Source organism: Ammodytes marinus (genome assembly GCF_949987685.1).
Source record: "Ammodytes marinus genome assembly, chromosome: 18".
Classification (NCBI taxonomy): Eukaryota; Metazoa; Chordata; class Actinopteri; order Uranoscopiformes; family Ammodytidae; genus Ammodytes; species Ammodytes marinus.
This window is the reverse complement of record NC_137222.1, coordinates 22,912,230-22,939,270: the sequence shown is the minus strand read 5'-3', so window position 1 is coordinate 22,939,270 and position 27,041 is coordinate 22,912,230. Positions and strand designations below refer to the sequence as shown.

The following is a 27,041-nucleotide window of genomic DNA, read 5'->3' as shown; positions in this document are numbered from 1 at the left end:
CACAAAGCAACATGCATAGTAAGAGAAAAACGCTATTTTAAATTGTTATATTTTTGTTTGTGGACTTGGTTGAACTGAGAGTTTGTGTGTGAGTCAGTGCACACAATGTTCATTGTTGAAAATGACTGGCCTGTCGTATTTAGTACTGTAGGAGTCCAGTCCTGTCATTATCACAGGGGCGGCCTTAACGATCTGCGGGCCCGTTTCAAGTCCTAGTGTGGGGCCCCCTTTTTTTTTTTTTTTTTTTTTTTTAATAAATAATGCTTGTGCATGCATGTGCAAGCTCCCCGTGAAAATAAAAACGCCCCCCCCCCCCCCTGAAATCTTACTGGCCACCCCAGTGCCCCCCCCCCCAGTTCAAATGTTATTTTTTATTTTCATTTTATTTTTTTAATTACATTTTTTTCCTGATATGTATCCTAGTTCAGAGATGATATGTATTTTTTTTTTCTTTCTTAACTTTTTTTGATAGGTAGTTGCCAAGTTCATCACACAAACACTCCAATCCACTGATATGAGATCAGTTTGCAATTTTCAATTACTAAATTAATGGTAGGGCTGTGGCCACTAGAACTGGTCTCTGGTCAGCAAAGGTCTTGAAAATAGCATAAGTGTGCTTGTGACATGCGTGCCACCCATGCATGTGTATAGACACGTGTCCCAGCAGATTTTTGAAATCTGAATAAAAAAATTAAAGTTTGTAGTTAGCGAGTGTAACATGTTCTTAGCAAGGGCAGACTTTCATAAATAAAGGTTTATTTTTTTAGCAAGATATTTGGTCAAAAGCTAGTGGTCATCCGTCCCTCTGTGCAGTTGTTAGGCATCTGGCTGCTAGCAAGTTATGCTGTCTTGCTAATTTTAAATATTGACTTTTTCCTTTATTATCTTCGCCAGAATGCACCAGAATGCTTAGATTACATGTTAAAAACACAAAAAAATCTTCTGGGGGGGATGCCCCCAGACCCCCCTCCAGGGGTTTAGTTTTCTGACAAACATTACAATGGATACTAACATGATTTGGGCATTTGGGATTATAAATCATCTTTGAATTGGTTGTACAGCATATCACATGCTATTCATTCAGGGGTGCGATGGCCACTCCACTCTAACTCTGTGGCCCACCTTGGCCACCCCCAGTCAAAATTTCCTGGAATCGCCACTGTGTGTACCTGTGTGTACGATGTGGCTCTTTGCAGTAACACAGTAAAAAATGTGGCTCTTTGTCTCTGACTGGTTGGCCACCCCTGATATATAATAATAATAATATGATGATGATATGTAATATGATACACTGTAGCTTGTACCGAAGCTTCAGTTTGTTGTTGAGTATTTTATCAGATTCCTGTGATTTTTTATTTAAGCTTGATTCTCTCTACAGAGAGGCTACAGTTGGGCTAATATTTTATTCAGGGAAGCTAAACATGTTAGCCTCAGGCTGCTACACAGTGTATATATACTGTATTTGTGTGTGTGTGTGTGTGTGTGTGTGTGTGTGTGTGTGTGTGTGTGTGTGTGTGTGTGTGTGTGTGTGTGTGTGTGTGTGTGTGTGTGTGTGTGTGTGTGTGTGTGTGTGTGTGTGTGTGTGTGTGTGTGTGTGTGTGTGTGTGTGTGTGTATACAGTCAGCCACAGGGTTGGATGTGATCTGGACTGGCCTCCCTCCCTCCCTCCCTGTCTCTCCGTACGATCATCTCCCTCTCTCTTTCTCTTACATTATTTATGACAAAACATCTCCTCTACATTGCAAAAAATGTGTATGTTTTTTTAATCATGCTTGCGGGCTCTAGCCACCACTTTGGACGGAAATATCTTGACACATCTCACGTGGATTGCCTTCAGATTTGGTATAGATTTTGATCGAAGATTAAAGCTATTGATATTGTTAATCCCCCTGATTTATCCGTTTGCACCAGCATCCAGTCCAAGTCTGTCACACTTTTCAATACTGTAGTTCCAGATCAAATAAGGGCAAACCTCTGCACCGCGCTGGTTAGAGAAGTTGTTTGACCAATCAGAGCTTTGCAAGTGATATAAGGAATGGGGATGCCATCCAGCTAGCTACTTGGTTGGCACATTGCATTAAATAAACCTCTGTTAACATCCCACTTGAACAACTTCCTAGAACACATCCACCGTGCACCGTTAACTTTGGTAAAAGACATGATCCTAGCATTTGAATATGGCCCTGTCCTATGAAAGACTGCTAAAGTCCAGCATGGATGGTTAAGGCAGTGGTGGTAGGCAATGCTTTAATGAAGGTAAAGCTGTTAAAAGCTACAATATGGTGCAACACTGCTAACTAGAGTCTAGTTAGCAGTGTTGCACCATATTGTAGCTTTTAAGTTACTAGACAGTGTACTGTAAATGTTCACAGTAACCTTTGACTTTTGAAACCAAAATATATTCAGTTCAACTTTGACTCAGTCGACCCTCAAAGCGTTCTTGAGATTTTGCGCTTACAGGAATGGCCCCAAAACGGACAGACAGACAGACAGACAGACAGACAGACAGACAGACAGACAGACGTGGGTATGGACTGAAGGATGGACGGACAGCCCAAAAATGTAATCCTTCTGGCCTTATGCTATCACCGGCGCTGAGGCATAATGAATGAACAGCAGCCACTGAAACAAACACTAAAAACTGATTCTATTTTTGCAAAAACCTCCTCAAACTGTAGCACAAATTTGTTTTAAACTCAATCTCATTCTGTTTACATGGGCTAATATAAATTATCGCTCAAAGTTGCAAAAAATATTCCCTCATCACTCCTCTGCTTATTTTACTTTTTATTTTTTCTTCTCCCATCTTTGTAGTCCTCCCTTACTGTAATCTCTCCATCTCTCTCTCCTGTCCCTCTGAGGCTCATCCTGTCATTCTCTCTCTGATTGCCTGCAGCAGTGTGAATAGAGTAAAACACACGCCTCCGGAACATATGATCCCTGGACAGTTTGTGTGTGTGTGTGTGTGTGTGTGTGTGTAGGTGTGTTTGTTGTGCGTGCATGCTTTCTGTAGATGTGTGCATGTGTGTGTGGGTGTATATACTTCCATTATGGTTCTGTTTACCCGCCCAGGTGGCCTCAGATTAACATTGATTTTCGGGCTCCTGGAAAAACCTTCCGCTCAGAAATAGAGAGCCTGCGGTGGTCGCTCTGCCCCGATCAACCTGTGACCCCTCCCCCCCCCCCCCCCCCCCCCCAGACACAGAGCCTCAGAGCTGGGTAGTACTACCTCCATATACCCTCCCCCTGCGCTCCATCTCTCTATCAAAGAGGGGGAATAACAGCCTTGTGAGTGATGGCGTTTGATGTTCATTGTTGGACTGGTTTGTGTGTTTATCCCTGCCTGAATGACTCCCTCAGTGAAAAGAATGAGATGTTTTCATGGTTTAATTGGATTTTTGTCTTGAAAGAGAGAGAGAGAGAGAGAGAGACCTAAACAAACTTGTTTGTAACAATGATTGAAAGCTTCACAGGAAATAGGTTTACCTGACACTAGTTCTTCCTCTAATGTACCTGGAAAAAAACAGTAAATAATCCAGAACATTCTGGGCTCTGTTCCAGAAGCTTCTAGATTTTCCCCCCTTTATTTGACCTAGTTGCAAACATTTCACTGGCAACATATTTTATTAGTTTTCCTACAATATTGAACTCAATACTGAACAACATAATGCTGAATAATGGAGAATGCTTGTTGTCGAAATCACTTTTTTTGTCAAAGTCAGTGAATATCTTCTCACAGTCCGCTATCTGTATAATTAAAATCTATTTTAAGCATAAAAAGTAAGTAAACTAAAACTAGAACATGAGTAAGTACATGAATGAGTGCATATGATCAACTGTCAGTCGTACTGATATATGCATCATACTTCAATATATAAAATGTGAAAGTAATGCTGAGAAATGGGATATATGAGTAGGTTTTGAAATGCAGGAATAGTATACATAAGATAGTTATATCAATAAAGTGTTCAGTATGAATGCAGTATAAATGCCAGGGTATTGCAGTTGAATTATTGAACACAATTATTGGAATATGAAGTCAGCAGTGCCGAGTTGAATATAAATTATAAATATATTATCAGGTTATTGCTGGTGTCAGGTGGTGAATAAGTCCAATGGCCAGAGACAGTCTGACACTCTGAGTTTGGAGCAAGTGAAAAGTTTAACGGCTACAGGCAGTAATGACTTCCAGTGCAGTCTGCAGTGCACTGACACCACAGCCGGACAGACAGTCCAGCTCCTCCCACACAATGTCACTGGCCTTATGGATCAGTTTGTTGAGTCTGTAGGCGTCTGTTATCTCAACCTGCTGCCCCAGCACCAGTATAGCACCGGCCACCACACACTCCTAAAACACCCTCAGCATTCTCCAGCAAAAAAATTTAGTTAAAAATATTTTTTGTTGTTTGGCATTTTACATGCTGTTTTATTGTTAGTGTGGAGAGACAGCTAGGATAGAGAAGGAAATAACATGCAGAGAACGACCAAGGCCGGATTCTTACCCGGGTCTTCTGTGAAGACTGAGACTGGGGGGGGCGCTCTAACCACTACACCACGAGTGCACCTCAATGTCCAGCAAATGTTGAAGGTCTTCAGGGCCCTGGATTGAACCTCTGCACATCCACAAGAAGCTTTTTTGTCTGGCATATCGAGCTGCACGGTTCTGTTCACACCATGTGATACAACTACCAACCACAGCCTTGTTATCAGCCGTATTGATACATCTAACTAAAGCACAGCACAGTGGTTTGAAACCTGAAAAAAGGACAACATGACTGTCCCCTCAGGTTCACAATCCAGGACACGAAGGAGGCATCCTCCTGACCAGATAGTGTCCTTTTCTGTGTGTGTGTGTGTGTGTGTGTGTGTGTGTGTGTGTGTGTGTGTGTGTGTGTGTGTGTGTGTGTGTGTGTGTGTGTGTGTGTGTGTGTGTGTGGTCATAGCGAAGTTAGCGGCTAAGGGTAGGGCCTATGCGTTTCTCCTCTTCATCAGAGCGATTATTGTCACATTCTGTTTCTGGATGAAGTAACGTTAGGTCCTTTTACCACTCAGAGAAAGATGCTGTGTCATGGCAGGCTGTCTTATTGTGTGATGTATTACGTTAACCAATATGCTTATGTTGTGCACCGCTGCATGTCAGAGAGTTGCTGGTAGACTCTTTCCTTTTGTGTGGCCTTGTCATCCGCCGTCAACATGAGACCTCGACGTGTACTTCGTCCAGCGACTATTGAGAGGTTGTCTGGTAAAGGGCGAGTAAAGTAGGGTAGAGTAAATCAGAGTAGAGCTGGTACCATGTAGTGGAAAAGCACCATAAGACTGGCCTGAGCTGCTCCAGGTCAAGTCTCTCCAGGGTCCTGATGATGTGGGGTGTCAGTGTGACCCTTGGAGCCAGTGGGATGCAGCTTCTTTGGCATGGGAAGGAGGCAGGACATCTGCCACAGTACAGTGAGACAGCCTTTGAAGACCGGGGCTCCTGTTGGAGAATAAGACGAAGCACTGCACATACAGTAACTGAAGGGCACAGGCTTTGATCAGCCTGGGGCTGACACCATCGCGGCCTGAAACCAGTCATTTCCTATTACATTTAAGGGACTCACAGGAGACACATTTCTAAAGAGAATGGTCAAAATCAAAGCAGCAGAGAAATATCTACCCTGACTTTTATTTTCTAGTATGAATTAAGTTTTGAAAAACACTGGATCCTATCTTCCCACAATGCAGGCTAACAGCATCTCTATTAGACCATCTCTACCCCCACCCTATAGTTATTTTAATGCAGAGAAAAAGACCCATTCATTTTTATTATTAAGTATGATCTTTTTTGGGGGATTTTTTCTTCTTCATCTAACAAACAAACCTCCGCCTCATTTTATACCAATTATTAAACTGGGAAATGTTCCTCTCTTTGAATGTGGCCTTTGCACAAGAAAGTACGTTGGTGGACAATTTACTCACGTAATTGGCCTGTGTGTACGGTTACACGCTGGAAGCCATAATGAGATTGTCTGTCTGACACTGAGAAAAGACATTATAGCCACAGCTGGAGGCAGACAGAGAGCCAGCTGAGATGGATGTTTTAAAGTGTACCGCCTTCATCTGGGCTTGTAGGACACACGGTATTACTCATAGATAGGCTTTAAGGTAGTCATATGTAGCATTTGGACCATAACAGGTATTTTAATAGACAATTTCAAATGGTACCATTGGCTTTTTTTCTTCTTCTAGAGGCTGCACAGTTGTTGAGACCAGCTTGATATCATGAGCTTCACATCCATTTCTCTCCCAAAGATCAGTTAGCCTGGCACCGCCCACCTACCTACTTCCGCTCAATTTTCATTTCCCTTCAGTAGTTAGTCTGGGTCTGCGGTATATTCTTTGGTTTTCTCCGGCGAGATTTTTGGCGGTCCAATCAGCGAACAGAAGGAGTGGCTCAGAAGCCGGTGCATGACATACGTCACGACCAAACGTTATGCGATTGGTTGGCAGATCCAGAGTGGCACTGGGCAGATCCAATAGTTTTAAACTTCAACACAAACACTCCTTCAAGCGAGTTAACGTTTGTCAATTGAGCGATTCCAGACCTTCTGTACAAATGAAATGAAGTATGATGAAGTATGATGGTCAGACCAGGCTACAGATCAGTCTGGCCTTTCTCTAATCTCCATGGTGGGGAGTCCAGTCAAAAAGGGCCTATACGTTCTGACCTAATGTGTATCCCCTTATACTGAAAGGCAGGCTTTGATTGGTTTGTGTAGTCGTCAATCTAGCCTCGTGAGATCAGCCATATCAGAGCGCATTCGTCTATCCATGTTGATGCCAACGACAACCTGAACCAATCAGGGGGCTGCCTTCCACTAACGGACCGGAATGTTCTGCGGGAGAGAAAAAATGGGAAGCTTGCTCAAGATCAGGCTGATCTCACCAGGCTAGCAATGTTCATTATCCCATAGTGTACAAACGGCTGGGCCCATTCTTTTTAAAGGTGCAGTTAGAGGAAAGTTCCAGAAGTCACTATAATCATAGGCTTCATTCCCTTATTCAGACTGTATGGCTGAAAAACTACCAAAACACATTAATACAAACACGACTTGAAAACATGAAACTGCACTGTCGAATCGCTCACATTTTTATTAGTTTTTATCATAAAAAAACATTTTGTATAAGATGTATATGGGCAGCAGCCATTTTATCCACGGGAAATCTGCGATCTTAAAGTCAAATGACCTGTTAAGAGCCAGCCTTCATGTCAGGAGTAGAGATGGGAAATAAAAGGGAAATAAAGAATTTTCAAAAGGACTTTGAACCTTAAAGCGTGAAGTAAAGCCAGAGCTGTAGAGAAGGGTGGTTTTGTTTCCAAACTGCAGTTTTGATCAGACAGAATATGATAAAATGTTAAAAGGATAATGACGTGGTCGGAATGTGCACTGAAAGCCTTATAATACACCCACGCTTTTACAGACTTTGCACTGCTGTTACACCATTCACATCCTATTCCTATGAAGGCAGGGAGAGAAAAACAATGACGAAAAATGAGATACCCTATCAAATATTTGACATTATTATAACAACACTATGAACCCCAAAGTCAATATTATACTCTCCGAAAGGTGGTATGATAGAGTACATCAACATTTGAAAATATAGGACAGATTTTTCTAATATTACCTGAACATTGTGAGCCAATACAAATGTAGACTTCACAAATCAGAAAGTACAGTTACACATTTTGACATGCTTTGTTAACATTATTAAGAACTAAATTATGATTTGGAGGATTTCTTTGATAAAATATCAATGTTATGATACGACTTACTGTCTCACAATGTTCGCTTACGGTATCTACTTAAGAATACATTTTTCATCAATCCAATAAAGTTTTGGATTATTGTAATTGAATATGTGCCATTTTCTGTAAAGTCATTAGCTTGAATTAAAAAATAAAAATTATCATTCACAATTCTAACTTACTGTAAGTACATTTATTTTATCTCCTCCTATACATGCACAATGAACCTGTAAAAATAGCATGTTGATACAACGATGAGTTGGGAAATACTTCTCATCTTTGCAAATTTGTAGTTACTACAGTTTTTGCACAAGTAAGATCTACTTCTCAAAACTTTACTAAGCTACTCTTTGGAAGAGGCAGCACGTCACTATTAAGGCAGACGTGTTGCCCCAGACAGCTAGACATCGGACAGACAAAGACACAGCAACCTCCTGTGTGAACCGGTGGAGATGTTGGCTCTATCTCCCTCCAGAGACACAGTGTCTCCTCAAAGACACTTTCTCATCTCCTAACTGTATTTACTTCAAAACCTTACCTCAGGATCAATAACCCTGCCCTCTTCCATCCTCACCTTCCTATTGCTGTAAATCTCTCCATCTTTACCTTTCAACCCATGAAAGAGAGACAGACAGACACTGGCTGATGTGACCCCCGCCGGGCATTTTCACACCTCCACTCCAGCTTTGTCTGGTAAATATATCCACCTTTTTTTGAGCAGACAAGCCTCTGCTCAGCCCTATAACCCCCCCATCCATATCTGGTGAAAAACAGCCCCCGAGGGTGAGCCAGACAATGTGAAACTCTTTTTATGGCTTCTTCTCTGCACTGGATGTATAACCTACTGCTGCAGTTCATTGTGTTCTTTCAAACCAAGGTTGAGGAGTTTGGAGTTTGGATTTGGTCTGACAGCAGTGAGCCGAGAAGTCACACAAACACATTTGGTTTGGGCTTCATTTTAAAATGACGCTGGCAGGCTTTTTTTCTTCCACACTGAAGTTACAGACAGTGCCAGAGGAAGGTAAGGTCAATGTGAAAAAGATAAAGCACTGGGTCTGAAAAGAGATCCTGTGGCACTCAAGTACCCTTTTAAGTTCATCATGATACTCCACACACTAGTCACTTTGGATGGGTGAAAATATTCAGACATTCATAGGTCCTTACATCTTGTATGTGTAGATCTGAAGTGGGTATGGCTTACATTATGATCAGGTCTCAACCAGGTGTAGAAATATGTCAATCTAAGAGTCTGTACTGTATATAAAAAAATGTATATGGTTAGTGTTGATTCAATATATGTAAACCTGACCATTTCTATCGTGTTCATTGCACAATAGAACTGGGATGGTTACAGTTTTTGTCATTTTGGAAGTCATTTTTCTGTGCCGTAAAGAATTGTTGATGTTTAAAGGAAGTTTCCAATCTCAACTTTTCATGTTTTCTCTGGTGTGTTCTGTTCCAGTTGTTTTTAAGTTCCACGGGGGGAGGAGAATGGAAGTTTATTGATCAGGAAGTGCGGGGAGAGAAGGAGGGGATTGTGGGTAGCAAATGCCCAAAGGACAATGTTCAGACATCACAAGGCTGTTCAGGGAATGAGCAAGGAGATGAAAAAAAACAACGAGAAATCCCTTTTGTCTGCTATTCTTCCCTCTTCTGTGTAGTTTTTCTCTTACTGTTGTCTTTGCCTTGTAGATCTGCCCCCTTAAGTTTGACTGCCGCAATGGTATTTGATTTGTAGAGACACAACAGTTTAATGTACTCGTTGATTCAATTCTCATTCTTACATTTGTCTGCTTGAATGTGAGTTCTCTTTTGTGTCTGGACAATTAGTTTCCCTGTTGGTTTTCTTATCCGTCCATGTGTTCTCATTTATTTGCATTAATGCACTAGCTATTTAGTGAAAGGATGAATAGAATGACAGACATTTTTATAAATGTAAGGAGAGACAAATTATTCATAGTTAAAGCTCCCATATTATACACTTTTCGGTACTATTATACACCATATTATATGGTCTTAGTGGTCCCTAATACGTTTTTCTTTAATTGTTTGCTGAAAAAAACTTTCAGATAATTTATTGTACTATGCTGAAGTTCAGCTAATCTCAAAATGGCCTATTTTTTAAAAAGAGCTGCAGCTCCCCTCGTAAATATACAATCTTTGAGCTGCCCCCGCCCCCTGTCCGGAAGCGAAGCCAGATACGCCTCGCCCTCTGTCTGTCAGGGCCGTGGACCAATAAGAAATAGGGGTGTGGGCTGCACAGTGGAAGCTTCTGGCTTTCCAGTTTGTGAGGTCAGAAAAGGGGAAAATTCTGACTGGAGTATATTGGGGGGAGGGGTGGGGGTTTCAGAAAGGGGGAGAGTGAGAACAGGAGAGATTGTTATTTTTTTAAATATTTTGGCAGTCTCTAGGCACACCGTGGACCCATGGATATGTTACATTTAAAAGGTGCATTTAGCATAATATGTGACCTTTTGTTACGATTTGTACTGGACCCAAGAGCAGACAGAGGCAGTAGTATGATATAATAAAAAAAGGTTTATTTAACGAGGTGGGGGAGCAGGTGGTGAGTGGGGAAGCCGGGGCGGAGAAGCAGGTAGGTAAGCTGGAGGTAGTGGTCTGGGTAACTGCAGGCAGAGGAAAAAACAGCGTTAGGGTGGTGATCACAAAACACGAGACAACGAGATAAGGAGCGAGGTAGACTAACTGGAGCCAGGCGTGAATAGTTACCACTGTAGTGCATGGTACGATCTGGCGACGACAGCAGGGAAGCCAGAGGTGAAGTAGGTGCGTTGATTGATGATGCAGACCAGGTGTGCCACAGAGTAGAGGGAGTGGGAGTGGCAAAAGGAGGAGGAGCGCACAGCAGTCAGCTGTGATCACCACACCTTTAAGTTAAAGCTGCTCTGAGGAACTTTCAGTTTGTTTTAATTTGGACAAAAGCGGTAGTGTTTTTTAGGACTGGCCCGAATTATTCGAATATCCGAGTATTCGTTTGTTATTCGGGATATTTTTTTTTTTTTTTAATTTTTTTTTTTTTGCAAAAGTACCTCAAACTGCAACATATTTAGTCAGAAAATAATAATTATATACACAAGTTATACAACAATTGTAAAATACACATTAGACGTTCATTTAATATATGATCAAATTATTTGAACTTTGACCTAGTTGGCCGCTGTCATGGCCGCTGTCCTCCGCAACCGGTGATATCAGCTGTAGGCTACGTGATGTTACCAGAGCGAGGCAAACTAAAAGCGTCACCAAGCGCAGTAGGGAGAGAGAGATGGAGGAAGAATAGAGTATGTTTTAACTCTATACCACAACATTAGCGCGATTTTGGAAGGAAAAGTAGCCTAATGCTTGGCGTAATGCTAACGTTAGCTTACCTTAGCTGTTTGTTTACGTCCCTAATGCAACGCTGCTATCGCCCATCATCAACAGTGACTTGCTTGCTTCATAGGAATATGCGGTCAATAATGGATATATTATGGACACAAAAGACTATCAATATTGGATCTTTGTATGGATTTATAAATCGCCGAAAAGATGCACGTTCCTGGATGAATTGATAAGCTCCTGTACGGGTTACGATGGCGCGGAGGACAGCTGATTTGCAACGGAAAACAGCTGTTCGCCTCCACGGGGAAAAAGTAAGGAACTCCGACTTTACTACCGTTCGAAAGTTATTAAAGCATCAACAAACTACGCAGCTTGCTGTCTCAGCTCACACACTTGGTTTCAGTGAGTACATTGGCATTATTAATGTTGGTTTGATGGTGTGTTTTTCTGGAACGAATATCCGAATATTCGCTCGGAAAAACCAACAAATACTCGAAGCCTGAAAAATGGCATTCGGGCCAGCCCTAGTGTTTTTACTACGCCAGCTGTTGTTCCTGGGTGAGCGTGCCCATGACAAAGGTATTAAGAAAAACTATATAAAAACAACAGTCTTTGCACTGATGGTCTTGTTTGATGTTACATGTCATTTATGATCATCAAAGGAAAAAATTAGACTGTTTCAGGAATATTTAAATGTTCCTCATAGCACCTTTAAGTTATTTTATTAGTCAATGGCCACATTGAAATGTGTCTTTCTGAATAGAGAGATGACAGAATGGGTGCTAGATGAACCATGTGAATTGGAAAACAGTGGATGGAGTGATGGAAGGTCAGGCAGAGTGAGTGGATAGCTCTGACCAGAGCCGGCCCGAGGCATAAGCGAACTAAGCGGTCGCTTAGGGCCCCCGACCGCCAGGGGGGCCCCCTCAAAAAAAAAAAAAATTTTTTTTTTTTTTTTTAGTTTGTGTGTTTGATATTAACATCATATTATGCAAATGAGTTATCATACAAAAAAGGAATAAAATGTTTTGGTCTAGATAATTAATAGCCTAAATATGTAATCAGTTCATCTGGGATGTAATCCGAAATTATCTGATCATGTCACGTTCACATCCATGCACAGTGTGTATTTAGTTTATTTAAAAACAATTGGAAATGGGGCTGCCCTCAGCACTGTGTTTAGTCTATAGCCTATTTCAGCCTCGTCTGTGGAAAAAAAGATACAGTAGCTGGACAACAGAGTTCTTCTGCTTCGTTCCTCTCACTGCATTTAAATGCATTCATTATATTACAGAGAAATATGTCCCGTAAAAGAAAAAGAGCTCCAAGCCCAACCCAGAGGACCCTCCATAATATTTTATTTTATATTAATATTTTTATGGAAAATCCATGTGTCCTTCTTCAATAGCTTCTAATTCATCTAACCCAGTGTCTCCAAATGATTTGTTCACACAAAATTTCTCAGATTTAGCCTCTTAATTTTCCTCTCAAAGTGCACCAGATTCATGCATTTCACTTTAAAAAGGTTAAAAAAATCTTGCGGGGGGGCATACCCCCGGACCCCCCTAGGAGGGTCTGAATCGAGGCTGTCTAATATTTTTGCACAGCTGCACAGTGGAGGCACTAGCGGAAAACACTGGGTGTGTGAATGATATTTAACAAAGATCTATAGTTTCAGCAGCGCTAACATTGGAGAGGGGCCCCCTAATCATATTTCGCTTAGGGCCCCCTGAAGGCTTGGGCCGGCTCTGGCTCTGACCTCAGATCTGTTTCCTGTTTCAATGGCTCACTTAGTTGCATGCAAACTTGTCATCTAAATAAATCAATAGCGGCTATGTGCTATCAGCTCAAACTGTTCCTGTCAGCGGGCACTCACATTGACATCAATATCAAATGGCAGCGCTCAGGATCCATTGTATAAAGATTGTTAACAGACAGTGACCAAAGAGTGACCAGATTGATCAACTGCCACACTTTGTCGGCAGATAGCGACTCCATCCCTGCGTTCCAATACCCATACTTCCCTAATATTTAGTATGCCAGAATATTCGTCTATATTCATGACATTTCTCAACATAATGAAAATAAGTCTTCTCTCTCGTGGCCCTGAAAACTCTTCTGTACTTTAGTATGTAGTGTAGTAAAAATAATAATGTGAATTGGAAAGCAGGGCATATTTTTAGTTAAGACTATCTGGAATCCCACCGATTACACTCACTGTTATTTCTCTAAAATCATCCATTCAATTTGACATTCTATTTCTGAAACCATCTATTAACAGTCACCAACAGTCTCTGTAAATACACACCACAACAACATGTTTTGTCTCTGAAATGAGAGGGGGAGTTTGCCGTTCTGAAAGCATCAATTCGGTTCTCTAAAATCATTGTTTACTCCAGGCGTTTTTGATATAATCCTCGACTACCCTCACTGCTCTGTCTCGGCTGCAGCTGTTCTAAGCTTACACATCTTTCAAATCTGTGCGTGCAGTTTACCTACAATCCAGGTCTACAGTATATTGCCTTAGCTCTGTTTTTTAAACTGTCTGTATAATGTATTGAAACTCCCTCTCTCTCTGTCTCTGCCCAGGTGCCAGCCTACCAAAGCCCCAGGTGAAGACAGCCTCTCTGGGCCAGGCATGTAAGGCACGCTCCCCCCTGCTGCCCGTCTCCGTCCCTACGGCGCCAGACTTACCGGAGGAGGGAGGAGCCAAACCTGTGGAGGATTCAGCTGCCAACGTAAGAGAATGTTAGGAAAAAAAGAGGTGTTGATTTTGATTTTGACAGCCAAGGTAGAGCATTGGGCTTATCCAGATTGCTTACAACAAGACAGCAGAAGTAGTCCTAACCTCAGAGGAGACACTCTTCACAGTGGTAACAGCAGTTTAATACCTGTAATGTAGTGCACACAGCAGCTGCCGGTACTAGTCGCCGTTCAGGCAGCCAACTCACGTTGTACAGATGTGGATGTGTGAGGGGAGATGTGACCTGTAGGCTTTGACCGCGTCACTCCCCACAAGAGGGAACACTAAGCTCTACACAGCAGGGGTGAGGGGATGAGGGGGTGAGGCTAATTACTTCCCCAGGGGTGAATACAGTCTCAGAGCCTTGAGGTGGAGGCTGCTGGAGGGGGGGCCTTTTGACATGCTGTATGAACAGCAGTAGCAGCAAGGGACACAATCACTTCCAGGTGAGCGGTGTGGAAGCAAAGAAAGAGCTGAGATCTGACTGCTTGAGCAGGTACAAATACATAGTACATTGTTTCATATCAAATATAATATAGATGCCATGCATACAGGTTTCTAGTTATGACTCATTTGCAACCCCTGTATAGCTTAAGGCGTGACTCTGCAGGTGAATATGATAAAACATTTAACTTAGAACAAAATAGCCACAAATCTCAAAATGGAACCAGTGCTTGATACTGCAGTAAGAGGGATGAGGCAATAGCTGGAAACAATGCAGTTCTCATCAATATTGTGATCGCTGCAAGAGCAATTTAATAAAAAGGACAATCCAGTCAAAATCCTTGATATAAAGAGATTCCTTGTGTTTCCTAGAGTTCCATAAAAGCCGATGTTTTTGAGACATACTATTCTTACCAGACTACAACCATATATATCTCCTGTAGAATGAAAAATGGTAATTAGTAAGTAGTTTTAACAATTAACTGTAGACATCTGATACCACCAATTCTCATATAAAAGCCATTAATTGTAATAGCAGCATTCAACAGTATGAACAAATAAAGGTAGGCCCATGATAAAGGCAGAAAAAACATTGGAATGCTTTTCCTGTACACTAGTAATTCCATCAGTACAATAAACGTGTCACCCTCACCACCTGCTCCGGTTCTTTATTTTTAACACTGATACCGAGTTCTTTCACTTATTCATTTAATTAAGTGTGGTTATGGCCATTTGGCATATACCCCAGGCTTACAAGGCTCGACAGGAGTATTTTCATATGTTAACCATGGCTATAAAGCTCACTGCTCTCTCACATACATTCAAATTGATGTTGAAAAAGTATTCCATTGTTTTTTGAAGTATGCTACTGTATGTAGACCGATTAAAACAATGTTCAAAGCAACAGGCTGTGTACCCATAGCTATCACACCGTATAATGTGGTGAACGACCAATCAGAACCCAGCCTTTATTATTGCAGTGTTATAAAATCACATATATTTAAAAAGGATGAATTAGACAATACATACAATATGTTACTCTATACAAATCTGTTTGAAGTGAAGGTCTGTTTCTCTGCAATATGTATCAATTTATGATAAATGTAGTAGAAGCAAAGAAATAACTTTAAAAAAGTTCTGAAATTATATATTTTGTATTCATGTGCCTTTGTTTATGCATTTGTTTGTGGAATAGTGGAAAGTTTGACCTTTTAAACATATCAATAATTCTGATCAATAAAGTTGTGGGTGCTCTTTAGTGAACAAACTACAGTATGTACTGTAATGGGGATGCATTTAATGACATCATACGTATATTTGGTATCTCTCTAGTTACATTTCCAGTCTGTTGTACCGGTCAATTTATTGGTCTGTACTCTCAAGGGCACAGCTGGGCGAGGAGTAGGAGCAGGTGTCAGGTGGAATAACAGGGAGGCAATAACTCTCCCTCAGTCTGCAGTGAAGAGTAAAGACAGGAAAACACACTTCAAGAATACAGAAAGAATGAAGAGAGAAAAGCAGGTGGAGGGTGGAAAGAGAGAGATGGAGAGAAAGAGAGAGAGGGAGAGTTAAAGCAGGAGGAAATTATTCACAAACACACACACACACACACACACATAGGTTCCTGCCTTGCCAACAGTGGACTATCGGTATACAATGACCAAGGACCTCTCTCTGATTTCTGGTCATTTAAAAAATAATAAACATAACAGAAAATGTAATAGCAAATGTAAATGTAATAACTCAAAACTAACTGCGGAAAATGTTGATCCTGCAAAATAGAAGTAACTTGCTACATGCACTAATAACAAGGACTGCAGTGTATATACATACAATCACAAGGGAGAAAAATGGTAGATGGGAGTATGAAGAGGCAGGGTGAGGAACCAGTAAGTTAGTGCGTTTCCATGGCACAACTAGATTGGATTAAGACATATACCGAACTAGTCACTTGTCTGAGTATACATGGCCTTTCAGGAATCGGATAAATGTCCGATGCATGGCTGTCTCCACTATGCTAAGTCGCGCTGTAGCCCTTTCACACAAGTGGTTTTAGAGCCACGTCTGGTTGCCTTCCGGCAGCTACCATAGCAACCCTACTATTTTTTTACGTCGTCTCCTTCCACTTCCTTGTTAAATTCTCCGCAGGGATTCTCGCGCAAGCGCAGAACGAGAGCTCCGATATGTGATGTCCGATCCCTGTATACATGCAGAGAGAATGCCGACAATGAACGAGTTATCTAGGAGTTCTTATCCGACTTCGCTTGTCCGTTAATGTGCCGATTTGTGTGCGAAGTAGATCGGATAAAGGTGTTTACATGCATTTTAAAAGTCCTGTTGAAGTCTTATTCGTTTATTTACCCGATTATTAGTCTGCGTGTAAACGCACTGAGTGTGTGTGTGTGTGTGTGTGTGTGTGCACGCGTGCGTGCGTGCGTGCGTGCGTGCGTGCGTGCGTTTGTGTGGCTGTATGATAGAGATGCTGATTGAGATGAGAGAAGGGGGGATGACATGCAGAGAAACAAACGACAGGAGATAATGTGAAGGGAGGCCTCTGGACGATGGGACTTGTTAAATATTCATACGGGGACTCAATGACAATTGGACAGGAGGTGGTGTCGCCAAGGCAACGCTAAGAGAGGAGAGGACAGAGGAGAGAGAGATAAAAGGGTCTAAAGTTCAGACACTGCAGGTGAATAGGGTAAACCAAATGTACCTGTAGATATCATCATACAACTTTGCCAGTCAGTAACTAACATCAAAACGATATTTTATTATATTACAATATTTTCAGAAGTGTTTCTTAAAAATGCAAATGTGGCTAAATATGAGTAATTATGGGTCATTTATAATCTCTTTATTAAACAAAAAAAATTCTAGATCTGCAAATCACAGCCATGTTGGTTCAAAGTGGACTAATATTATCACAGTGCCTCTGTGTTTGGTAAAATATTGTAGGTCATCTGCGGTGGAATTTTTACTTTACAGATTACAGACATGGCCCATTTTCACGCGATGTAAGACCACAGACGACCCTCCGCTAACTAATACAAATGACAAAGGGTCACCAGTTAAACTAATCCTGTGCTTTTAAAACAGAGGAGTAGAGGGTTGGATGTGGCAGGGGAGGAGAAGGTAGTCAATCGGAGAAGATAAACAGAAAGGAACGAGGGACAAGATACAGAAGATGAGTGGAGCTGAAGAAATTGGGAGAGGAGCAATAAAACTGATACGGAAGATTGGAGGAAATGAGATGGAAGATGAGAGAGAGAGAGAGAGAGAGTGTGAGTGAGTGAGAGAGAGAAAGAGAGGGGGGGTTGATAAAGGTCACCAGGTCTTTCTCTTCATCTGCTGCCCTATCTCTGTAATTGATCTGGTCTTTTTTTCCATCAGGCCCCTGACCTATCCATCACGCACGCACACACACACACACACACACACACACACACACACACACACACACACACACACACACACACACACACACACACACAGAGCTAGTTAAAAGCCATTGATAGTGAATCATGTAAGTGCAACGCAAAGGTACTTTTTATATGTTGTTACACCGGTGACACTTTTTCTGAAGAAGCACAGTGGGAGAGGGTGTTGTGGAGAACAGTATAGTTGCTTTGCTATGCTGGGTGTGGCACACATGCTCATTGGCTCCTTCTGAAGCTGGGGATCTTTATGAAACAGCTCACAAATGTAGAAGGATTTTTTAAACGTTTAGTAATCTACCAACTGTAGTGTAAAGTGACTATGAGGAACTTTCTTGTTCTTCTGACGTCTGTAAAGGGCTGGAATTAAATAAATGTTTCTATACTGTGTGTGTGTGTGTGTGTGTGTGTGTGTGTGTGTGTGTGTGTGTGTGTGTGTGTGTGTGTGTGTGTGTGTGTGTGTGTGTGTGTGTGTGTGTGTGTGTGTGTGTGTGTGTGTGTGTGTGTGTGTGTGTGTGTGTGTCTGTCCTCGGACTCTTTATTCTCTCACTGTGTCTGTAGTGTTCAGACAGATCTGTCACAATAGACATTTTCAACTCATTGATGTGTCACGTTAAATGCATTGTGATGCTTTAACCTAATCTACAGTATGTACAGCCTATTAGTGTGTTGTCATTATACTTCTTTATAGCAGCAGTAATAGTCAGTAGCTCCAACTATTTCTTTAATAAGGCCATTAGATGTATGTTGTGAAACAAAATCATACAGTATATTATATGGATAGCTCTTTATCAGTTGGTCTCTTCCTGGAAAACCACATGAATTTGACCCATCTTCGAGACACATACACGGCTAAGTGGTTAACCAATTAAATGCAGTTAGCTTTTGTCTTTTAGTTAAACTCGGGTTGCGTTCCGAATCGCATACTTTCTACTATATAGTATGTAGAAAAAAGATTTAGAATGCCCCGATTCTTGTGGCCAGATTTAGGATGGTTAGAAGTACCCGGATGTCCTACTTCATGCGGCCAAGATTGTTAGTGTTGAAAAGTGCATCCTATTTGGGCGATTCTGACCCAGAATCCAGTGCGCACGTGAAGTGACGTAACATCGACGAAGCCTCCATATGAAAAAAAACGGGGATGCGACGGATATAAAAGCAAGAGGCAAGATCAAGGTGCAATGTTATGATGAAATAAGAGAAAAAAGTATGTCCCAATAGTATGCCTACTGCATCCTAACTAGATTCTTTTTATCGTCGGATGTAGTATGTAGAATAGAAAAAAGAAAGAGTATGCGATTCGGAACGCAACCTCACTCTCTAGTTTCTTATAGATGATTAGAGGAATAGATCTCATCGTAATGTGTAAAGCAGTGCTAGGCATCTAGCGCCTTGCAATCAGAAGCAACTATAGCTATGGACATAAAAAGTCACTGGGCAAACCAAGCTGCAAACGTATTGCTGAACAAAAATACAGTTTCAGGATAGTCCTAGAACCCTTTAAACTTGTGTGTAGGTATATTGTGTCAATTTTTTCCTTTTAAACGTATGAAAAGCTGCAAAGTTCTTATCCAGAACCAGGGTTCCCTAGTGTAGCGTGTTGATAAGCCCATGTATATTAAAGAAAGCGTTTGGAATAAGTGTACAGAAAAAACCTTGAGACGTGTTAACCCAGTTTTCCGTGTGCGTGTGTCTGCGTGTGCATGTGTGTGTTTGGTGGTTTGTTTGTGTGTGTGTGTGTGTGTGTGTGTGTGTGTGTGTGTGTGTGTGTGTGCGTGTGTGTGTGTGTGTGTGTGTGTCAGTGCTCTCTTACTGTTCCTGAGCTATAGGGATGACCCTCTGACAGATAATATGAAGGAGCAGGAATCCAGGTCGACAGAGATAACAGGATATCAGAGGAGAGCATGCAGCATCGACAGGCGTTTTTATACCATTGATCAAGCGTTTAACCGTGCTGCTTTGGGGTCAGCACATAAGAGCATGAGGGGGTGTGGGGGGGAGGTGGGGGTGTGGTCACTGGCCGTTTGTGTCGGTTTTACCCACTGTTGTGTGTGTTCATAGAAGTCTTTTGTGAAAGTGGGAAAACAGCTTGCAGTGCGAGGGCTTCTAGATGAGCTGTTATGGTCTCATTCAGGAGGGGAAGAGGAAGGTCAAACTGTCACACTCTGTGGGTATTACACTGATAAAAGACATCTGCACAGGCGCTGTGTTTGTCCCTTTTTTCTTTCTATAATGTGGATTTCCACAGTCATTTATGTCTAAAGAGAGATAAATGTCTCCTGGTGTTAAAAAAAAGCAACACCGCCGTTTAAAAACCAAATGCCCAGAAGAGGCAAGGTGATTGTTGTGGGTAACGGGACTATAATATGTACTACTTTTTTGCATTCATACGGTTTATAAACTATGATGTAGTAGTGAGACCGGCATACAATACAGTTTAGTATAACAAAACATAATTTGTTAATGCTTGTCAATGCTAAGGACAACTTAAAGGGCTCGACAGCCATTTGCATGACTGCTGCCAGCCCTTCCATGCTAACATGCTGGTATTAAATGTGGAGTTGCAGCCATCCTGGAGAATGCTTGTTGTCAAAATCAGTGGATATCTCCTCACAATCCGCTACCTGTCTGTGCTGTGTGTGCGCTGAGAAAAAAAAAATACAGTGTTCTTACACAGCCTAGGCTCTGTGAACGGACACGTTGCCAGTAGTGTGTTCATAAAACAAATATTAAACAGAGACATTTTGAACTGATGATGGGATGTATAAAGAGTTGCCTGGGTAAAACAAAGAACACCCATCACTCCCATCCCTAAAGGCTATTGAAGATATACAACTATATGACAAAATGGAAAATCCATAAAAACAATACAGTAAAAATGTGTTTGTATCCATCTCACATCAAATCAAACATTTTATCACATTGCATCACAGAAGACCAATATCTGAAATGTTAAATGTGCTGCAAAGCTTTGACTGGAGTATAAAGTGAATATGTTTTTAAATGATCACTTTACTGTGCATGTGTTGTGAGCTGGTAAAGGCTGCTGGTGGATTTAGAATGGTTTGTACCTAATGCTTCCTTCTATGGTTGGAGCACTGATCTTTTAAACATAAGTTATCGAAAATCTATACAAGAGCGTAGGGGGGGGGGGGGGGGGGTGGTTAAGCTGTCCTGGGGCAGAAAGCATTAGAAAGCTGATCCAACTCTGCCTGGATAGGTTAAAAGCTTTTACTGGACTAGTCCAGATCTGATTTTCAAATGTGGATCAGCAAGTTAAGGCAAAGGAAAACAAAAGGATTTGTGGGAAGCTTAACACAGTATAATATATACTGTATATACTGTATATATACTGTATATATATGTAATGTTTGAACCTAGTTATAAAAGTGGCAGTCGTTGTTTAACTGTTCTTCTCCCTGGACTTTCGGCAGGGCTGTCACCTTCTTAGATCAGACAGATTCATTTACATTTCATGAGAAATATTTTGACATTTTCTACTCTTAAGAACACATACACAAGTACAAACCCAGTTCATCATATTAAGTAGGACAGTTTTAGCAAAATACATTTTAATTGACATAATTGACATATTTATCATTATTGAAACAATTACTATAGCTGAAATGTATAGAGCTATAGATAGCAGACAATGAATATAATTAGTTGTGCTTATATATTTGCCCACAGAGATGATAAAAGACGAGGAAACCAAATACCATCAAAGGAGTGAAGTGGTCTGGTGGATCGATGCCTCAGTTTATATTGTAGATGTTCTACCTTACGTTAAAGACTTTTACACTGGACATATGCAATGATATACAGGAACATTGCAGTATAATAAGGGACTTCGACTGTATACAGTGATAGTAAAAATTATATCGTAATTTAAAAAGAGCGCTTATGCTTTACAAGTGCTTGAAGGTTTTTGTGCATTGACTCCTCCAGCCTTTCCATTTAAGTGTGAGAAATATTTCCGTTGAACCTTCATTGGTTTTCTACAGAATGCTGAGGAGAATATTGAATCTTTTCTTTCCAACTGCAAAGAGAAACTCTGCATGAGGGCCACACTCAATACAACACACTGAGAGTGTATATGTGCTTTTGACTGTCACACACACACACACACACAAACACACACACACACACACACACACACACACACACACACACACACACACACACACACACACACACACACACACACACACACACACACACACACACACACACACACACATACATACATACATACATACACAGAGATGGAGGCACTTAAAGCCAGCCCACTCAGTGGTGACACTTTGTAAAAGCCGGTTCAAACACGCCATTACACAGTGATGACAGTTTACATGCAGGATGAGAATGCAGCTGTTAACATTGTGAGTGTCTCATACTTTGAAACGTATGCATACAAAATGACAGCAACAAGCCCACAACACGTTTGGCGTAAACAGTGATCTAACCTGACGTGACACAGTTTGTGAGCATGGATATCATCAGTGGTGTTATACTCCATGTATCGCCTTAACTATAAATTCTGTGGACTTGGTTGATAAAAGAAAACTTTGGAGTTAGTTTGCCTTTCTCTCCGGGCTCCCATTGGTTTAATCAACCCTGCAGAAGCTTGAACCCTGCTGCTAATAGACAATCCATCACAGTCAACATAAAGTCACCTTTTATTTGTTGTTCAGTTGTAATTGTAGATTGAAACGTCTGCACTGCACTGCCAGGCAACAACATCTGAACTCTGGCAGAAATAAAAACAGGCAACAATGTTCATTGTGATGGATTAGCTTTCTGCAAGTATCTGCATTTAAATATTTTTAAATTAAATCAAGTATCGGTAAAAGTAGGTGAAACACACATTACAATACATGATTAGTTACAAAGGAACAGCCATGGTTATTAATGAACCTTTAACATTAGTTCCTGAAAATTCCTGATGTGATGACTACATAGTAAATAATGATGAGTGACTAAGACAAACTACTACAGGAAACATCAGTCGTGACCAAGGTTATAACCAACTGCTAAGTGTTTGATGTATGAAGATTGGTCTACTTGTAAACTTGACATTTTTGTCAGTGGATTGGGCCGCCGCCTGTCAGTGCTCTGTGACGGGGAGGGGCCGGGGAGTCTCCCGCTGCTCGTTGAGAACAGTTAAAAGTGATACTTGCCTTGGCGAAAAAGTCCCAAATAACACCAGAAAAAAGCTAGATTTGTCGCTTGTCGCTGTTTTGAAAAAAAAGTCGCCAGGGGGGTAGAAAAGTCACTAAATATAGCGACAAAATCACTAAGTTGGCAACACTGCACGCGACTCCGCGAGCAACCGGTAGTAGATCCGAATGTTGTTGTTTTTGTTGCCAGGTAACCAGTTACAGGGCGCCAATGCCTAGCGCCCCAAACCCTCCGTTAAAACTGAATGGTAATAGAAATTGATAGGGCCACTCTGAGTGAACGAGGGTTTGGGGCGCCGTGAACTGGCGCCCGTAGAGGTCAAATTAGTCAGTTTCGAGCTTGAATTTCGCCATGAAATGTAAATACAGTGCCATAATATAAATTCAGTGTGCATTCTTAAGTAAAATTAAATAGTTTAGTTGCCTCAAATTAATAAAAAAATTATAATTTTTTTTTTTTTTTTTTTGGGGGGTCGGAGGAGGGGGGCGGCGCCCCAGCGCCCTCTATGGGCCAGCCGCGCCTGAACTAAATACATCTTCACCTCATTACTTGATTTTGTGGAAAGACCTGAGGCAGTGGAGGATCTTTCATCTTTAGTAATTAGGGTTATTGTCCTTGAAGGCCACCGTAGCTTCTGCAAATTCTCCCGAACGGGAGGTGTAGGCATGGAGCGCTGCAATCTAGAACTTTCACCACTAGATGACGCCAAATACTCCTATATTACACACTTTACCATCAAGTTAAGTTTCATAATGTCTTGATCATGTAACCCATTCTAGATTTTTCTTTTTGTTCTTTTCAGGTTTACGAGCAGGACGACCTTTCGGAGCAGATGGCCAGTCTAGAAGGGCTGATGAAGCAGCTCAATGCCATTACCGGCTCCGCCTTCTAACCTTTGACCCCCTGCCCAGCCCAGCCCAGCCCAGCCCAACCCTCAGCCGTGATCCAGTCTGGAACCTTTTCTTCAAGCCTTGATGTCACCTGCTGTCCATCCCTGGTTTTAAAGTCGCCTCTGTGGAATCAGACCTACATATGTGCTGGGTTTGAGTTTGTGTTGCTTTCTACCAATGTCGGCCAGTGTGTCCTCTTTTGGACCGTGATTGGATAGAAGGGAATTAAATAGAAGATAAACAGTGCCACAGCATAGCATCGAAGGCTGGAGGGTTCTTCTTTAGGAGTTCAAACTGAGTTCAAACTGAAACCTGTCTAGACTCTTCAACCTCAAACTCGAAACTAGAAAAACACAATGCCTAGCGCCTTGACTTAACGATACAGGATGAAGGGATTATCACAAAAAAAGATCCGTCCTGTTTCTCTTCTGTGTGGTATTTATTAGCGTCCTCCTCTGCCGAGTTATCCATGGCTCAGTAACTGTGACTGTACCTCACTTCTTTTGCATCATGATTGCTGTCGCACAAAATTCCTTTTGTCTTTTTGTTTTTGTTTGGGTATTCCAACTTTGTGCAGACACAGGATGTGTAAATGGTAACTGAACCTACAATAGGAAATAGAAAACCCATCCTCCAGCCAACAAAGTTACACCAAAACTTTAGTTTTTTTTCATCCGGATCCAAGGTTGCCTGTTGTGGTCATGGGAGGTTTTCCTGAAATTTCTTTGTCTTCTTGTCCTCAATATCTCTCTTTGTTCCTTATTCAATCCAAACAGTATGATTTCCCCACAACCATTACCCGTAACAGTGGCAGCCCTCCAGCCTTTTCCACCTCTGGATATTGTGGTTTTGTGGAGCAAAAGGGATTAAAACTGTGATCTTGGCCGGATAGGAACAAATGTTTGAACCTTCTAGACCCTTCCTGAGAGGACTTACCAGAAACCTGTGGATTCCCATAGCCTGTTGCTGCTCTAGACCAAGCCTTTACTCTCCCTAACCAAGACAAACGCTAAATATTTACTTTAAATGGACTCCTGTCGTTGCCAAATTCTCATCTTGGAAAGCTTATTGTGTCCTTTTTATGCTCCATCCTTGATCAAGTATATCTCATACATGGAATGGAAGTCAGTGAAAAGCAGTTGGATGATCTGTATGGAACAAATGTTACAAGAACTCTGGAAATGGATTGGTAGGACCCATCCCAAGTTTCTATGTCTTAACACATCACGTGACATGATGCATGGTGTTGCCCCCTGCTGGTTGGAGTACTAAAGAGCAAAATGGAGAACAGTTTTTTGAAGACTGTTATGTTGGGTTTTGGGACGCCTGTTCAAGTGTTCCGAGGTAAAAAAAGAAGTGACTTGAAAATATATCAGGAGCACTGTCAGAACATACAATAATATGTTTGTAAAGAGATAACAAAGTCCCAATCATTAGACGGTGGTTTGTTATCTTACTAAATTATTTAACTGTTATCTCATGGTCCAGATCTCAATTATAATCCCACAAACAAACATCATCTTGTTTTCTTTAGAATACAAACAAACAATTAGCTAACTTGAGATAGCAAGATCATGGAATCGGAATCGGAATCTTAAAATCGTACTGTATATAATTAGCAACTATGGCTGTTACAGTCAAGAGCTCCTGGCCAAGCGAGAACAAACGGAAATTTGACATTACTGTGATGGAAGAATCAGTTGTGAAGGACAACAAGATCAAGGATTAAAGCTATTATTAATGTTATTATGATTATTATTATTATTATTGAGATTATAGTTAATGAGAATGATCTCTACCATTTTTTTGGTTTGTTTTTTCACTTTGTGCTGTGTGGGTATGTGTTTGACTGAAGGTGAGTGTGTTGTATTCGACCTGCTTTTGATGAAAATCCATATTTATTTTTCATGAGACAAACACACATGTACCTCTGTCGACCTTGGGCGCCCACATTGGGGAGATTGCAAAACGGCCAGCTTCACTTTGAGTTCACTTCAGGGCGTTATGTTTTTATACAAAAATAATAAGTAAAAAAATGTCAGAAAAACATAAGAAAACAAATAATACATATTCCACAAAGTATATTTTTACATTTGCTGTCTGAACTGTGTTTTTTATGTTTTCTTTTTGTTTGTTTTTTTACACACAGAAGTACTTCAAAGGCCACCATAGAAATTGATGACCTACAGCCTTTGAATGCATAAGAAAGGGATATTTAAATCAGATTAAATTATTAACTTGTGTGGGCATTAGTGCCATTTTTAGGATCGGTTACTCTATGAACAATGGAATGAGGAAACCATTCGCAGTGAGGTAGTGAAACCTGCTACATTTTAGTGTTTGTGTTGACCTCTGTAATATGGGGTCAGTCAGGATAACAGCGCCTTTTAGTTCGTCAGAACAACTAGATTTGTATCGACAGCGGAAAAGGAAAAAACTATTTTTAGGAGAATTAGTGTCAGAACTAATGGGGCTGTTAAGGGAGGCTTAGAATTAGTTTTGGGTCTTTATGAAAGTGTTTGCTAAGAGAAAAGGAATTTGTGAAATGTTTCAGTAAAGCAGAGTGAGCAAGGTGTACACTTAAAAAAAAGAATCTTAACAAGATAGTCTGTTCTGTTTTCAGCCAATTTAAGTAATCTGCCAAATGGACAAAGATCTTTTTTTTAATACTACTGCAGCAATCCATTCTTCAATCCGTCATTTTAAGCAAAGGGTATAATTAGGAGGCTGAATATGTGACCAAATGAATATATTTTAGGGAGGGTTTGAAGAAAGACTGCAACTTAAAATGACAAATGATTCATTAATCACTTGAGGGAGAAGAAGAAGAAAAAACTGGCCATCATCATCAGTATGCTCCGTATTTGACTGTGTCACCCCAGTCACCATATTGTAATTTTCAGGCCCCTTTATCTTCCTGTGATGAAAGGAGAAAAGCCTGAGGGAGACAGAGAGAGCCAATTGATATTCAGCTGTGGTTTTTTGTATGTACGATGCTAGGGCACGGAGGAATAAGGCCGGGAATTCATTATAACAACGCTTTCAAATATTATGATTCAAGCTCACGCTCGTCGGGGTCGTTACAGCGGTGGGGGGAAAAGTCCAAGGGTCGGAAAGGGGATGGAAAAGGTAGCGTCTGTTGCAGAATGAACGCGGGGGCTGAGAGGTGAACCCAGCGCAGGCAGACGGGCGGGCGTGAGGATCAAACTCATCAGCCC

The 27,041-nt window shown here is 41.2% G+C and overlaps 1 protein-coding gene across 1 annotated transcript in view; it reads left to right on the top strand.

The window, feature by feature from the left end:
* The window catches only part of dcc (DCC netrin 1 receptor), a gene marked incomplete at its 5' end in the record, with an annotated part of 197,397 nt that extends 173,555 nt beyond the window's left edge, over positions 1-23,842 (top strand). The window contains 2 exons of the mRNA XM_080047014.1: positions 13,718-13,866; positions 23,736-23,842. Of these exons, the coding sequence (XP_079903140.1) occupies positions 13,718-13,866; positions 23,736-23,825 (239 nt within the window). The 3' untranslated portion in view covers positions 23,826-23,842. The remainder of the gene's footprint in view (positions 1-13,717; positions 13,867-23,735) is intronic.
* Between the last annotated feature and the right edge of the window lie 3,199 nt (positions 23,843-27,041).